The sequence below is a fragment of the Paroedura picta genome, chromosome 12 (assembly GCF_049243985.1).
Source record: "Paroedura picta isolate Pp20150507F chromosome 12, Ppicta_v3.0, whole genome shotgun sequence".
In the NCBI taxonomy this organism is placed as follows: domain Eukaryota; kingdom Metazoa; phylum Chordata; class Lepidosauria; order Squamata; family Gekkonidae; genus Paroedura; species Paroedura picta.
In genome coordinates, this window is record NC_135380.1 from 37,906,701 (window position 1) to 37,920,090 (window position 13,390).

Here is a 13,390-nt window from a genome sequence, read left to right on the forward strand (position 1 = left end):
GCAGCTCGCAAAAGTCTAAGAAGACTGACTCTGCTCAAATATTGTGATCCACCTCAGTAACCCTGCTAAGTTGGTGACCGCATGCAGGCACACTCTGAGCCTGCATGCAGGTGCCGACTGGCGCACTGGCCGCCACAGGCTTGAACGGCAGCTTCAGCAGCCAAAGTGCACAATCCTACTGTAGATGTTGCTGGTTTCGCTTGGTCTCAACCAAATGCTTTGCAAAAGAGCTCTCTTTTCCAGGCCCTGCGGAACTGTTTTAGCTCCTTTAGGGCCCTTACCCCCTAGAATCATAGAATCATAGAGTTGGAAGGGGCTACACAGGCCATCTAGCCCAACCACCTGCTCAATGCAGGATCAGCCCAAAGCATCCTAAAGCATCCAAGAAAAGTGTGTATCCAACCTTTGCTTGAAGACTGCCAGTGAGTGGGAGCTCACCACCTCCTTAGGCAGCCTATTCCACTGCTGAAATACTCTGACTGTGAAAAAATTTTTCCTGATACATAGCCTATATCGTGGTATTTGTAGTTTAAACCCATTACTGCGTGTCCTCTCCTCTGCAGCCAATGGAAACAGGGAGCTCATTCCAGCAGGTGGAGGCCAGGACAGGGAAGGTTCGGGCCCTGGTTGAGGCCAGGCGGGCTTCTTTAGGGTCAGGGAAAATTAGCCGGTTGGTGGTGGCGGAGCGTAAAGCTCTTTGAGGGGCATAGGCATCTAAGGGTAAAAAAATATGCACATACGCACAGCAGCGGAGCCCTGTTAGATCAATATAGTGATCCATTTAGTCCAGCATTCACTCTGGATGGTCAAGCCACAGGACACAGAGGCTGAGGTTTCCCCCTCTGATGTTGTGTCCCAGCCCTGGTATTTAAAGAATTAATGACAGAAGAGGTAGTGATGGCCTCAGGAATAAACAACTTTAAAAGGGAATTCAATATGTTCATGGAGGTTAAGTCTATCAATGGCTACTAGGCATGGTGACTGAGAGGAACCTCCAAGCTTAGGAGCACTAATCCAGACCCGGGAGGTAACATCAGAGGAAAGCTTCCCCTGAATGTGGAGATGCCCTTTAGTCATCAAGGGCTAGTAGCCCCTGATGAATCTCTCCTCCCAAGTATTTTCCTACTCCTCTTTTCAAACCGGATCCCCTTTCAAGACAAAAGAGTTCTGGATATGGATTATGCTTGAACTGTCCACCATTAAAACAACCCCATCCTATGTTGAATTCTAGCAGCTATGAAAGATACTTCTGGACGTTGCTGAAATACCAAAGGACCTGATGTCTATGTCTGAATAGCTCCATTTCCCCCATATGAATCTGCCCAGCAGGTGATATCATTGTCTGTGGTTTTCATTCATCTGCTGAAGTTAAGCAGACAGCTACCACAAATATAGCCTTCCCTGTAATGGTACAGAGAGCCAGTTTGGTGTAGTGGTTAGGAGTGCGGACTTCTAATCTGGCATGCCAGGTTTGATTCTGCGCTCCCCCACATGCAACCAGCTGGGTGACCTTGGGCTCGCCACGGCACTGATAAAACTGTTCTGACTGAGCAGTGATATCAGGGCTCTCTCAGCCTCACCCACCCCACAGGGTGTCTGTTGTGGGGAGAGGAATGGGAAGGCGACTGTAAGCCGCTTTGAGCCTCCTTCGGGTAGGGAAAAGCGGCATATAAGAACCAACTCTTCTTCTTCTTCTTCTTCTTCTTCTTCTTCTTCTTCTTCTTCTTCTTCTTCTTCTTCTTCTTCTTCTTCTTCTTCTTCTTCTTCTTCTTCTTCTTCTTCTTCTTCTTCTTCTTCTTCTTTTCTTCTTCTTCCTTCTTCTTCTTCTTCTTCTTCTTCTTCTTCTTCTTCTTCTTCTTCTTCTTCTTCTTCTTCTTCTTCTTCTTCTTCTTCTTCTTCTTCTTCTTCTTCTTCTTCTTCTTCTTCTTCTTCTTCTTCTTCTTCTTCTTCTTCTTCTTCTTCTTCTTCTTCTTCTTCTTCTTCTTCTTCTTCTTCTTCTTCTTCTTCTTCTTCTTCTTCTTCTTCTTCTTCTTCTTCTTCTTCTTCTCTTCTTCTTCTTCTTCTTCTTCTTCTTCTTCTTCTTCTTCTTCTTCTTCTTCTTCTTCTTCTTCTTCTTCTTCTTCTTCTTCTTCTTCTTCTTCTTCTTCTTCTTCTTCTTCTTCTTCTTCTTCTTCTTCTTCTTCTTCTTCTTCTTCTTCTTCTTCTTCTTCTCTTCTACCAATCACAGATTGCTTCTGCAAAGAAGGTGCCACCCAGCACCTTACTGGAACACCTGCAGGACCCCAAAAAGGCACTGTGCTCTTGAGGAAGTTAGATATATTTATGAAAGACAAATATTAGTTATCTTCCAATAGTCTACATATTGCTATTCCCCCTAGTTATACACTGATAGAATGGCAACATCTACAAACAGCGGTGCATGGGGTTCTATGCGATATCAGTGCTTCATATAGGATCTGTTCACTTTAGGCATGCTTGAACTTCTATTACTCATTCCACAGTGGTTGATGAAAAGAAAATTGGACAGGCTCTGCTTTAAATGCGGAAAGGCTGCTTTGCCAGGAGACACAGCATGGAGGAACCCACACCTAATTAAAAACCTGCCACCGTGTCCATTCCAGTCGGCACTGCAGGATCTTCAGTCATTGTCCTCTGTCCCACTGCAGCAGGCGTAGGAGAAAGAAAAGTCAAGGAAAACTCTGTTCTGCCGTCTCTCACGGCCATCATGCTGCAAAGAGCCACCGCAAGCAGTCCACTACAAAATCAACCACAGAGCATCATGGTCAACAATCAGCTGCCTCCAAGGATGGGTCAGTTCCATAACAGGAACCAGGAGCCTCATCCAATTACGGATTGCGGCTGCAGTTACTATTTTAAAGTTTTCCCTTCACTCCTTATACAATGATATAGGCTAGATATCAGGAAAAAAAATTTCACAGTCAGAGTAGTTCTGACTGTGGAATTCCAGCAGTGGAATAGGCTGCCTAAGGGGGTGGTGAGCTCCCCCTCACTGGCAGTCTTCAAGCAAAGGTTGGATACACACTTTTCTTGGATGCTTTAGGATGCTTGGGGCTGATCCTGCGTTGAGCAGGGGGTTGGACTAGATGGCCTGTATGGCCCCTTCCAACTCTATGATTCTATGATTCCTAAGTTGATTCTGCTTCTTTGTAAGCAGAATTGGAGACTCACTGAATTCATACCAGAAAAGTCCTTTCTGGAAAGAAAGGAAAGGCAAAGAGAGCCAAGATGGGGGAAAGAGAACGGTGGATGGGCCTTCCACTAAAGGAAAGTTTTGAGGGGAGGGTGATTTATGCAAAGAGAATAATTGGGACAAGCAGAAAAAGTGACATGTCCTCAGCTATGGAGAGGACAGAAGGACAATACGTGCCAAAATAAGAACTGGAATTCTACTGTTCCTCAGGGTCAGCATTTTGTCGCCATTAAAACAGTGCTGCAGAAATTTATTTTTAATCCTGTGTTTTAATGCCACTGTTGTTGTTGTTGTTGTTGTTGTTGTGAATTGATGCATGGATCTTTTTGAGCCTCTGGGTCCCTTTGGGATTCTGACACAGGACAGCAGGCACAGCTCCAAATGGCTACCCTAGGAAGCAGAGTGAATCTAAGTGCATGGGAGAAGAGGGGCATTTTATTTAAAAACACACACCCACACACAAAACCACTGGGAAATAGGAACAAGAAAATAAAACACTGCAGTAGCAATTGCTGCTGAAACCACATCACTGCCATCTGCTCTTGTAACCCATGTCATTTTGTTTTAATAATTTCATTAAACATTGGCCTAGGAAGCCAAAGGTCACTGAACATGTGCATTTCATTAAGTTACTCACACATTAGCTGCAAATGCCCCAACCTTCCGTCAGTATGATCTGTGCCTCCATTGCAAGCAAGACATCAAATATCATGCCCAGATCCCTGGTTTCATGCACAGCTGTAAGCTGCACACCATCCAGGCAGGGTAGGCATGCTTCCTCATCTAGTCCTTTCCTACCAGCCATAGGACCTCTTGTCTGTGGAGGGCTGAGTTCCAGGTGATTTCGCTCGATCCATCCCATCACCACTTGTAGAACTACTCAAGGTGAGTCCGGGAGGCTGTTCATCAGGAGACAGAGCTGGGTCATCCCAGACCAAACTGTCGGACAAGCTAGGCAAGAGGGTGTATTGTTGTTGTTAGGTGCGAAGTCGTGTCTGACCCATCGCGACCCCATGGACAATGATCCTCCAGGCCTTCCTGTCCTCTATCATTCCCCGGAGTCCATTTAAATTTGCACCTACTGCTTCAGTGACTCCATCCAGCCACCTCATTCTCTGTCGTCCCCTTCTTCTTTTGCCCTCAATCGCTCCCAGCATTAGGCTCTTCTCCAGGGAGGATGTATAAAGATGCTAAATAAAAGTTGGGGAGGGAATCATATCCCGTGGTACTCTGCAAGAGAGTTGACAGCAATACAATTGGTTCTCCCCAACTGCGATTTTCTGCCTATGACCTTGGAGAAAGGAGGCCAGCCACTGTAAAGGCCATTTCCCATATCCTCAAAAGCAAGGCAAGAAGCAAAAAACTTGTCAAACACTACTGTGAGATCTAACATCATGAGCAGTGCTAGTCCACCTCAATCCATCTGTCATTGGAGGTCATCTATCAGAGCGACCAGCACTGTCTCCACCCCATGGTCACGCTGGAAGCCAGACTGAAATGAGTCCAAAACTGAAGCTTCCTCTACATATGCCAATAACTGGTCTGTGGAAGCCCTTTCAATCACCTTCCCCAGATCACCTTCCCCAGAAACGCTAGGTGTGGGATGGGGCAGTAGCAGGTTGGATACTGCTGATCTAGGTATCTTTTTCCAGTAAGGGCAAACTACTACCCTCCTTTAGCACTGTTGGGAGGGAGAAACTGATTATCTGCCGAAGAGGGCTTCCTACTCTCTCATCACTTCTTTTAAGCAGCCATGAGAGGCAGGGTGGTTGGACTCACTGATGCTAGCAACCTATCCACTTCAGTCAGCGTGAGCCGCCTGAAGCCATCAAATACCCCCTCCAAAGGAAGCCAAGGGCACTCTAGTTCCCTTACCTTATCAATAGTTGGGGGGAGATCATGGCAGAACATCAAGATTTTAACCGGAAAAAAAAGCTTGCAAATGCCTCGTAGCTGATATCCAACTGTCTATTATTTTGGCACCCTTTCTCGAGGAAGTTTAAAGACCAAATTACCCTAAAAACTTGCACCAAGCTGACAAAATGGAGACTGCACAGAATTCATATTTTGCAGTTTTCACCACCATCTCATAGACTTTCAGAAGCATCCTATAAGAGGTTTTGAAAACCTCTTTGCAAGTCTAGCCATCTCAGGTCCTGTTTGCTCTCACGTAGCTCTTCCATATACCTGGAAGCATGCTTGAAGCAGGGGCAGAGAGGGTGTTAGCCATTGATAGCAGCCAATGACCAGTTGTACTAATAATCAACCAGCCCATCCAATGAGTCATCAGGAGGCATCATGTCCCACAGAACATTCAGGAATACATCCAGATCCATAAGTCTCTGCAAATGGACCAAAATGTGCCCACATGGCATGGCCTGCCTGATGGGTGGGACAAGCATGTAGAGACTATTTGCCATATTCAGTCTCTGCTCTTCACTGTTGGGCACACCCAGTCAAAGAATAGGGCTGAAAGGTCAGTCTCTGGTCTCTTGGAAAATCACCAGAAAACCATGTTTTTTCTACAACGAGCTGATCTCAATGGAAATTCCACTCAAGGTCCAAACACAGCTTGTTAAAATCTGATTACAATTGAATGTGTACATAGCTATAAGCTTCGGCAAACTTCTGTCCTTCAACATGTGCGGCAAAGTTTCTATTAATCTGTGAACTGAATAAAGGCTGGCTTCTCAGCAAAGAGAGGGGAGAGAAAGACAAGCACTGAGAGAAGCAAACTTCATGTCTGTCGTTACTTCACCAGCAATAAACTGCAAGAGCCCTAGTGAAGCCATGACACTAAGACTGGGCCATTACCAGAAAATGGCAGTTCTGCAGGGACATTAAAATCATCCAAAACACCCAAGTGGCTACCGCCTCTAACAGGCCCAACTGGGCATCTGGAAGTGAAGTTGGCGGTACACCAACCAAATGGCTAAGCCCTTGGCTGAGTCCCATCCAAAGCCAACACATGCACAGCCTTGGCTCGACAGTGCAGGGAGTGCCCTGAAGGAGTAAGCCTCCCAAACTAGTAATGTCACAATTCCCCCCTCCTGCTCCAAGGTCTGTGACTAATGGAGGACCAAGAACCCAGAAGGGGAATGTTCTTTCAGGGTGACAGTTTCACCCTTCCTCACCCAGGTCTCTGTCACAAACATCAGGTCTACCTCATTCTCTGCAAAGTAAGTTAGCAGAGTCAAGGCTTTGTGGTTAATTGACCTAGGGTTGCTCAGCATCAGTATCGGAGTCGGTCAGGTTAACAACCCTAGCCTCCATCTCTGTATTCCTAGGGATGGGCTGGAGGTTAGAAGGGTTGGGAGAATACCTGTATTGGGCATGTCCTTGCAATCTCTAAGGGTGTGAAAAGATCTCACATTATTTCTTTTGTCCAGCCTCCTCCCACAGACATACCTGCCATATCTCTCAGTTGCTGAAATCCTTGATCCCTGCGAGCCCTAACAGCCATGGATAAACTCATGTTGCAGGAACCTATCTAATCCTCTTTTTAAAAAGCCATCCATACTAGTGGCTATCACTCTACCTACTGGCAGTGAGGCAACAATTTAAGTATGTACTGAGTAAAGAAATATTTCCTTTTATCCGTTCTGAATCTACTATCCATTGAATGTTCTGGGTGGCCCCAAGATCTATTATTTGGGAATGAAGAAAAAGTGCATAATTTTTGAAACACATGTCTCCCCCCAACCCTTCCATTTTCTAAACCAAAAAGTCCCATTGCTCTTAATCTTAGGAAAGCTGCTTTGATAACTTGGTTGCCCTCTTCAGCATTCTTCTCCAGTTCCTCAGTATCTTTTTTGAGACTCAAACTGTATGCAATATTCTAAATGAGGCCACACTTTAGATCTAAACAGGGACTTTACAATATTGGTTATCCTATTTTCAGTCCCCTTCCTAATAATCTGCGGCACCTGGCTGCTTTGAAAGAAAGGGGGGTGGGGGGAGAGAATGCTGATCACAAACTTTCTGCATTTAGGTAAGCATGCTATTTCAAAGGACACAAAGCACTGCAGGAATTAAACTACTGTGATAACAATACAAAATATTGAGCAGCAAATGGATTCCTAACCTATTATCCAGAATGCTAGGAAAATGGAAGATTGTTCTGCTCAACCCTTTCCGAATAGGGGAAGTTGAAACCTCTTGCCAGGATTCAAGTTGCCGTCTTCTACCTTGAACTAGCTTCTCATAGACATTCTTAGCAGACTCCCCAACAATCTAGAACAACGCTTCCCCTTAGCCCATTAAAAATTTATGCAACGGAGATTTCTCTTTTCCACTCCATTTTCTTTTCTCCTCTTTGAAATGAGTGATTGCACAATCCAGGCACGCAATGCATTTCATGGAAATAATGACAATCAGTGAGCCGAATCTAGGTGCGAAGATAGTTTGGGCCCCAAATGAACATATTCTATGCATTTGTGTGAATACCTAATCACTGAAATAAATGCCACTGCAGTTTCTTGGAATGGATCAGGCAACTCCCTGCTCCCATGTCTGGAAAGGAGAAGGCATAAGCTTCTTCAAACACACACACACAGAATAGTACAAGATCATTTCTTCCCCCTCCCCAGTCAATAAACGTCTGGATTCCCCCCCCCCAAGCTTTCTTTCTTTCAGAAGCACCAAGTTAACACACCATAAGCCAAAACAAAACATCACAGTCCCTTTGTTAAAACCAAACGTATTGGCATGTTGGGGCTTGGGGAAGAAGTTCAGGAAAAACTCAAAATGTTTGAAAACACTTCTTCCATCAGACAGTTTAAGTAATTTCCCACAAAGCCCCTCCACAATCCCATTGTGTTTAGGGTTGGGCGCTTTGGCGCCCGAAGCAGCCGGTCTCTTCCGGTGCAGCCAGCACCACACTGCCAGGGGGGGAGGCATTGATGCCCACGCCTCCCCTCCCCTCCCCCCCCCCCCACGGCATGGCACTGGCTGCGCGGGACGAGACCATCCGCTTCGGGCGCCAAAGCACTCAACCCTAGTAGTAATTGAGTTCATATTCAGGAAAGAGACAAAGAAAATCCAAGATGAGCTAAGCAGAGAAGACCCAGCACTTAGGAACTTCAGACTGAAGAAGGCAATATACAGTATCATCCTAAACAGAGCAACACACTCCTTAGAAAGATGAAAGTCTGCATAGGATGCGCAATCAGCTAGGTCCCCATCCTTACCTTTGCTACGTCGACGACTCCTGTACTGCTCGGTGTAGAAGGTCAGCTGAGTTTCATCATCTGCTTCTGAACCAGAGTTGCCTTTGGCACGGCCAAACCCAATTCCACCTACAGGAAAGCAAACAGCATCGCAGACGTTAGTTGGTTAAGGAACCATCAGGAAAAGTCAAAATGGCATTGGATTCACCCACCGTCTGTCATCCTACGATTCCCCTTTCCAATGATTTTAAAGCTGAAAGTAGAAAAGCAAGTTAAAACAGAATTATGAAAGTCTTCATGAGCAATGCTGGCACACAACTCAGCCTGTGAGGAAGGTTAAAAGAAAAGAGCCCCCCAGGGGCTGACTGTGGCCATTAAAGTATTTAAAGGCTGTCAAAAAAAAAAAAAACCCTTTGCTACGCTGCACAGAAATACAGTCTTCATGCTTTGGCGAGGGAACTACAAATAAAGAGTGTGGGCCACCCCACGGACCGTAAGAGTCTCCAATCTCTTGAAGCAAAGAAACCGATACACTCTGGAACTCACAACAGTTTGAAGCACTGAAGTAGTTTTCTCTGATGTTGAACACTGGCCTCATCAGAGAACTTTTACTCTGAGCAGGGGACCAGGAAAACAGAGCCCTTTAGGTATTTACTGGGGAAGCTGGCACATAGAATCATAGAGTTGGAAGGGGCCTCATGGGTCATCTAGTCCAACCCCCTGCACTGTGCAGGACACTCGCATCTCTATCGCTCATCCACTGTAACCTGCCACCCCCTTGAACCTTCACAGAATCAGCCTCTCCGTCAGATGGCTTCCCAGCCTCTGTTTAAAAATGTCCAAAAATGGAGAACCCACCACCTCCCAAGGAAGCCTGTTCCACTGAGAAACAGCTCTGTCACAAACTTCTTACGGATGTTTAGACGGAATTTCTTTTGAATTAATTCCATCCCATTGGTTCACAGGGGATGGGGGGGAAAGAGTAAAACTTACAACAAGATCAAGGTAAAGATCACAGAATATATGAGGAAGTAGGGCTGAAATTGTGTTTTTGTGCAAAGTATAGAAGCTCATATTCCCATTTTTACTCATCAGTCAAGACGACAAAACAAAATTCGGATTAGGTAGTACACTGATGGCATCATGAAAATACAAGCCAAACTAATGGGACAAAGAAACAATATGGTGGCTGAGTCTGGTATGGCAGTTTCTTAACAAGGGTCTCCAGCATCACAACTTATGGAAACGTACCATGAGTTGCTTTTGCTCATCTAGTTCACTGTGGTCTGTATTTATGTCTTGTAAGCTTAAGAAACATCAAAAGATTAAATGCCCTAGAATAGGGGTAGTCAACCTGTGGTCCTCCAGATGTCCATGGACTACAATTCCCATGAGCCCCTGCCAATATTTGCTGGCAGGGGCTCATGGGAATTGTATTCCATGGACATCTGGAGGACCACAGGTTGACTATCCCTACCCTAGAATATCATCTCAGGTTATCCATCCACCAGTTGTGCCTTTTGTTGGGATCAATGGCCACATAAGCCAAAGAGAATAGCCAGTTCCAATGGTGATGGGGGCAGAGGAATCTGCAGAGGCTAGCATTTTAGTTTCTAGAGAGAGTTCAGATTTTGGTCTAGAGCCCACTTGTTTGTCTTTTTGGCATTCTGTGGTATCCACAAAACTCTGCTCCAACACCACATTCCAAAGGAATATACTTGCTTCTAGAATTCTATAATACAAGAGACACATTCAAATCCCTACTCTGCCATGGAAACTTGCTGGATGATCTTGGTCCAGTCATCGTCTGTCAGCCCAACTGAGGGTTGGGGTTATGAAGATAAAATGGAGAAGAACTGCTTTAGTTCCCCATCGGGGAAGAAACTGAGGTTATAAACATCTAAAATAAATCAGTACTGCATATGTGGATTAAAGGGGAGGAGATGGGACTTGGACTTCAATAGCTTAGGATTTCACCTTTCTTAATTTTACTACTCTGGGGACAATTTCAAAAGTGAACCACCTCAAGCCAGCTGGTGGCCTGTAAATGAAATAATAAAGTGATTTTTTTTTCAAAAACTATATTTAAAAATACAAGTTCCATATATGAAGCAATACCGGAGTGCAAAAACAGTGATAACCAATACAATCAGATATAAAGAAGGTTCATGCTCTTAAGGCAGTGTCAGTCATAAATGGGTATGCACATAAATTCATGAGATTCCACTGCAATGTCTTAGGTTTGTCTTCAATCAGAGGCATTCACCATAAAGATTATGTCACCCATCATGTTCTGCCTTTACATTCCAGTAATCAGAGCTGTTGAATTCAAATCCATTTGAAAAGGGCAGATGACAGCTGTAGGAGACAATGTGGAAACATCACTGCTCAATAACTGGAGAATTTGCTACCCCTAACTTTACAACACAGTGGAAAGGAACTCTGGTTCGTTCATTGGTCCAGCACTGGCTTCATATACAGCCCTTGATTCCTCCAGTTAAGAATTATTACTATTCCCAGTCTGAAAGCCCGTTGCAACCAGGAATGCCCCTCCAGAGGGTCCATCACTGCCCTACCTTCCGTTCCAACTTGTGGCTGGGCCAACAGCTTTGTGTCCTGGTTCACATAACATAGCAGCCAAAGCTGCCGGCAGGGGCAATGGTGCTGCAGCCAGTTGGCGTGGAGTGTGGCAGCCAAGCTGGTAGCCCTGCCGGTGGCTCAGCCGATGGCACTAAAGCCGGTCGCCCCAGCCGGCCACCCCATTGCAGCTGCTGGTGGCCGGGTCAATCTGCAGCAGAGCATAAGCAGATAAGCGGTCCCCTCCTCCATCAGTGCCTCAGGGCCCCAGTCCCCAGGGATGCTGATAGTTCTTGGTTGGGGAGGGGCCCCTACAATCTGGCGGAAGAGCTCCATTGTATAGGCCCTGCAGAGCCATGAAAGCTCCTACAGGGCTCTTAGCTCTTCCGGGAGCTCATTCCAACAGGTCAAGGCCAGGACTGAAAAGGCCCTGGCTCCGGATGAGGCCAGGCAAACCTCTCGAGGGCCAGAAATCACCAACAGGTTAGTACTAGCAGAATACCAGACCCTATGGGGAGCATAAGGCAATAGACCTAGACATAGTAAATAGAACCAAATAGAATCATTGAAACCTCTGACTCACCTGCATCATACATTCAACTTGTTACATGAAAGACAGCATCAGAAAGACACATACAAAAAAGATTTTAAAACCTTTAACCACAGGGCCTCTCTGTTCTTGGCAAAACAGAGCTTCCAGAGAAGGGGGTTGGGGGATGTTCACAAATGTAGCATTCTAATAAATGAAAAATAAATTCTTTGTCTGGATGGTTAACCTAAGTCTTCTGGCTAAAATCCAGCAATACCTGTTCTATGATTTGCTGCTGTTTTTTGAACGCTTATTAACTCCTAGATAGGCAGCACGTAGCTGGAAACTTTTTGCTGCATCATGGATGCCGAATGGCAAATATTAACAATGACACAAATAATGCAAATTTAGTTAATGCTTTAAGAACAATGAGTTGTTGTTTTAAGCTGCAGCCTGATGCTTTGCTTCTACCTCATTTCAAGTTTCAGCCTTGGAGGATTAAAAGCAGCCCTGCATTGTTGTGTTCACCTAGTCATTTCTGCATTCAAACCAGCTTCTACAAAATGGCTGTCTTCATGCTCCTCACTAGGATTCTTATTCAGAATGCATATGAACCTCCCTTATAGTCAATCAGATCATTGGTCCATCTACAGCAGGGGTAGTCAAACTGTGGCCCTCCAGATGCCCATGGGCTACAATTCTCATGGGAATTGTAGTCCATGGACATCTGGAGGGCCACAGTGACTACCACTGATCTACAGGCTGACAAGCAGCAGTTGGGACTCTGGGACTCAGGCAGAGGTCTCTGTCAGATACCTGTCACCCCCTAACTAGAGCCACCAAGGACAGGACCAGGGACCTTCTGCATGGAAAGTGTGTGCAGTTCTGCATAAGCACTGAGTCACAAAGGCCTCGCCCATTTGGCTTTACATTTCAAGGAAGGATATGACGACCGGAGAGAAATATGTAAGCAAGGAGCAGCCATCTTGCAAGCTATGTAATACCAAATTGTTCAAGAGAGCATTTTCATAAATTAAAAAAAAAATAGGGCTACTTACTGTATAATACAACAAGTCAGGAAGGGAATTTTATGAAGGGAATCAGGACAGTAGTCTGTACCTCTGTTTACGGTATGTATTATCTGCTTATTGTATAGAGATGCCAACCTCCATGTGGCTCCTGAGGACCCCTGGAATTATAGTTATTCTCCAGACTTCAGAGAACAGTTACCCTGGAGAAAACAGCTGTTTTGGAGGCTAGACTCTACTATATTGTACCCCACTGATGCCCTGTCCTCTCTGGACTCCATCCCCATGGCACTAGGAGTTTCACAACTCTATCATTGTATGTGCTATCCCATTCTTACAATATTATGTTTTACTTCTATAATTCTATATTTTGCTCAATTAGACACAACATGTCTGGTACTTTTCCTCCATTTCTTTTTGAACTATCTGCTTGTCAGGCATCTCATACGACTCAAATGTGTTGCTTTACACTACGGCATTTGCCTTGAGTCTCCGCCAGAAAGGCAGGCAATAAATAAAATAACTTTGGGGTGGAATCAGGATAAAAGTACAGATAGATATACAGGATGATGTAGACATTTGTCCTTCTAAACTCTGCTGACTTTTATCAAACAATTACATAGTCTGCAATATATTTATGTCAACCTGGGTGTTCAAAATTTGGAGATCTTGGAGTTTTATCAGACAATATGCTGTACCAGGTGTCAGTTTCTGCCTGCGTATATGTGGGCATATAGGAGACCAACAGACACAAGACGAATTTCATACCTGAATAGCTTCAGGGCCACTTTCCTCTGTTCTCTTGCAAGTTATCATTTACTGAAGTTATTGCAATGACAGGAGGTAATCTGGCTTTCAGCACTGCTCTCAAGTTCAT

General features: G+C 45.0%; 1 protein-coding gene across 7 annotated transcripts in view; it reads right to left on the minus strand.

The window, feature by feature from the left end:
• Positions 1-13,390, minus strand: part of ASTN2 (astrotactin 2) — a 754,634-nt gene that overhangs the window by 450,538 nt on the left and 290,706 nt on the right. For all 7 annotated transcript variants that reach the window (XM_077305065.1, XM_077305063.1, XM_077305067.1 and 4 more), the window contains one exon: positions 8,401-8,508. In XM_077305065.1, coding sequence (XP_077161180.1) covers positions 8,401-8,508 — 108 coding nt within the window. The remainder of the gene's footprint in view (positions 1-8,400; positions 8,509-13,390) is intronic.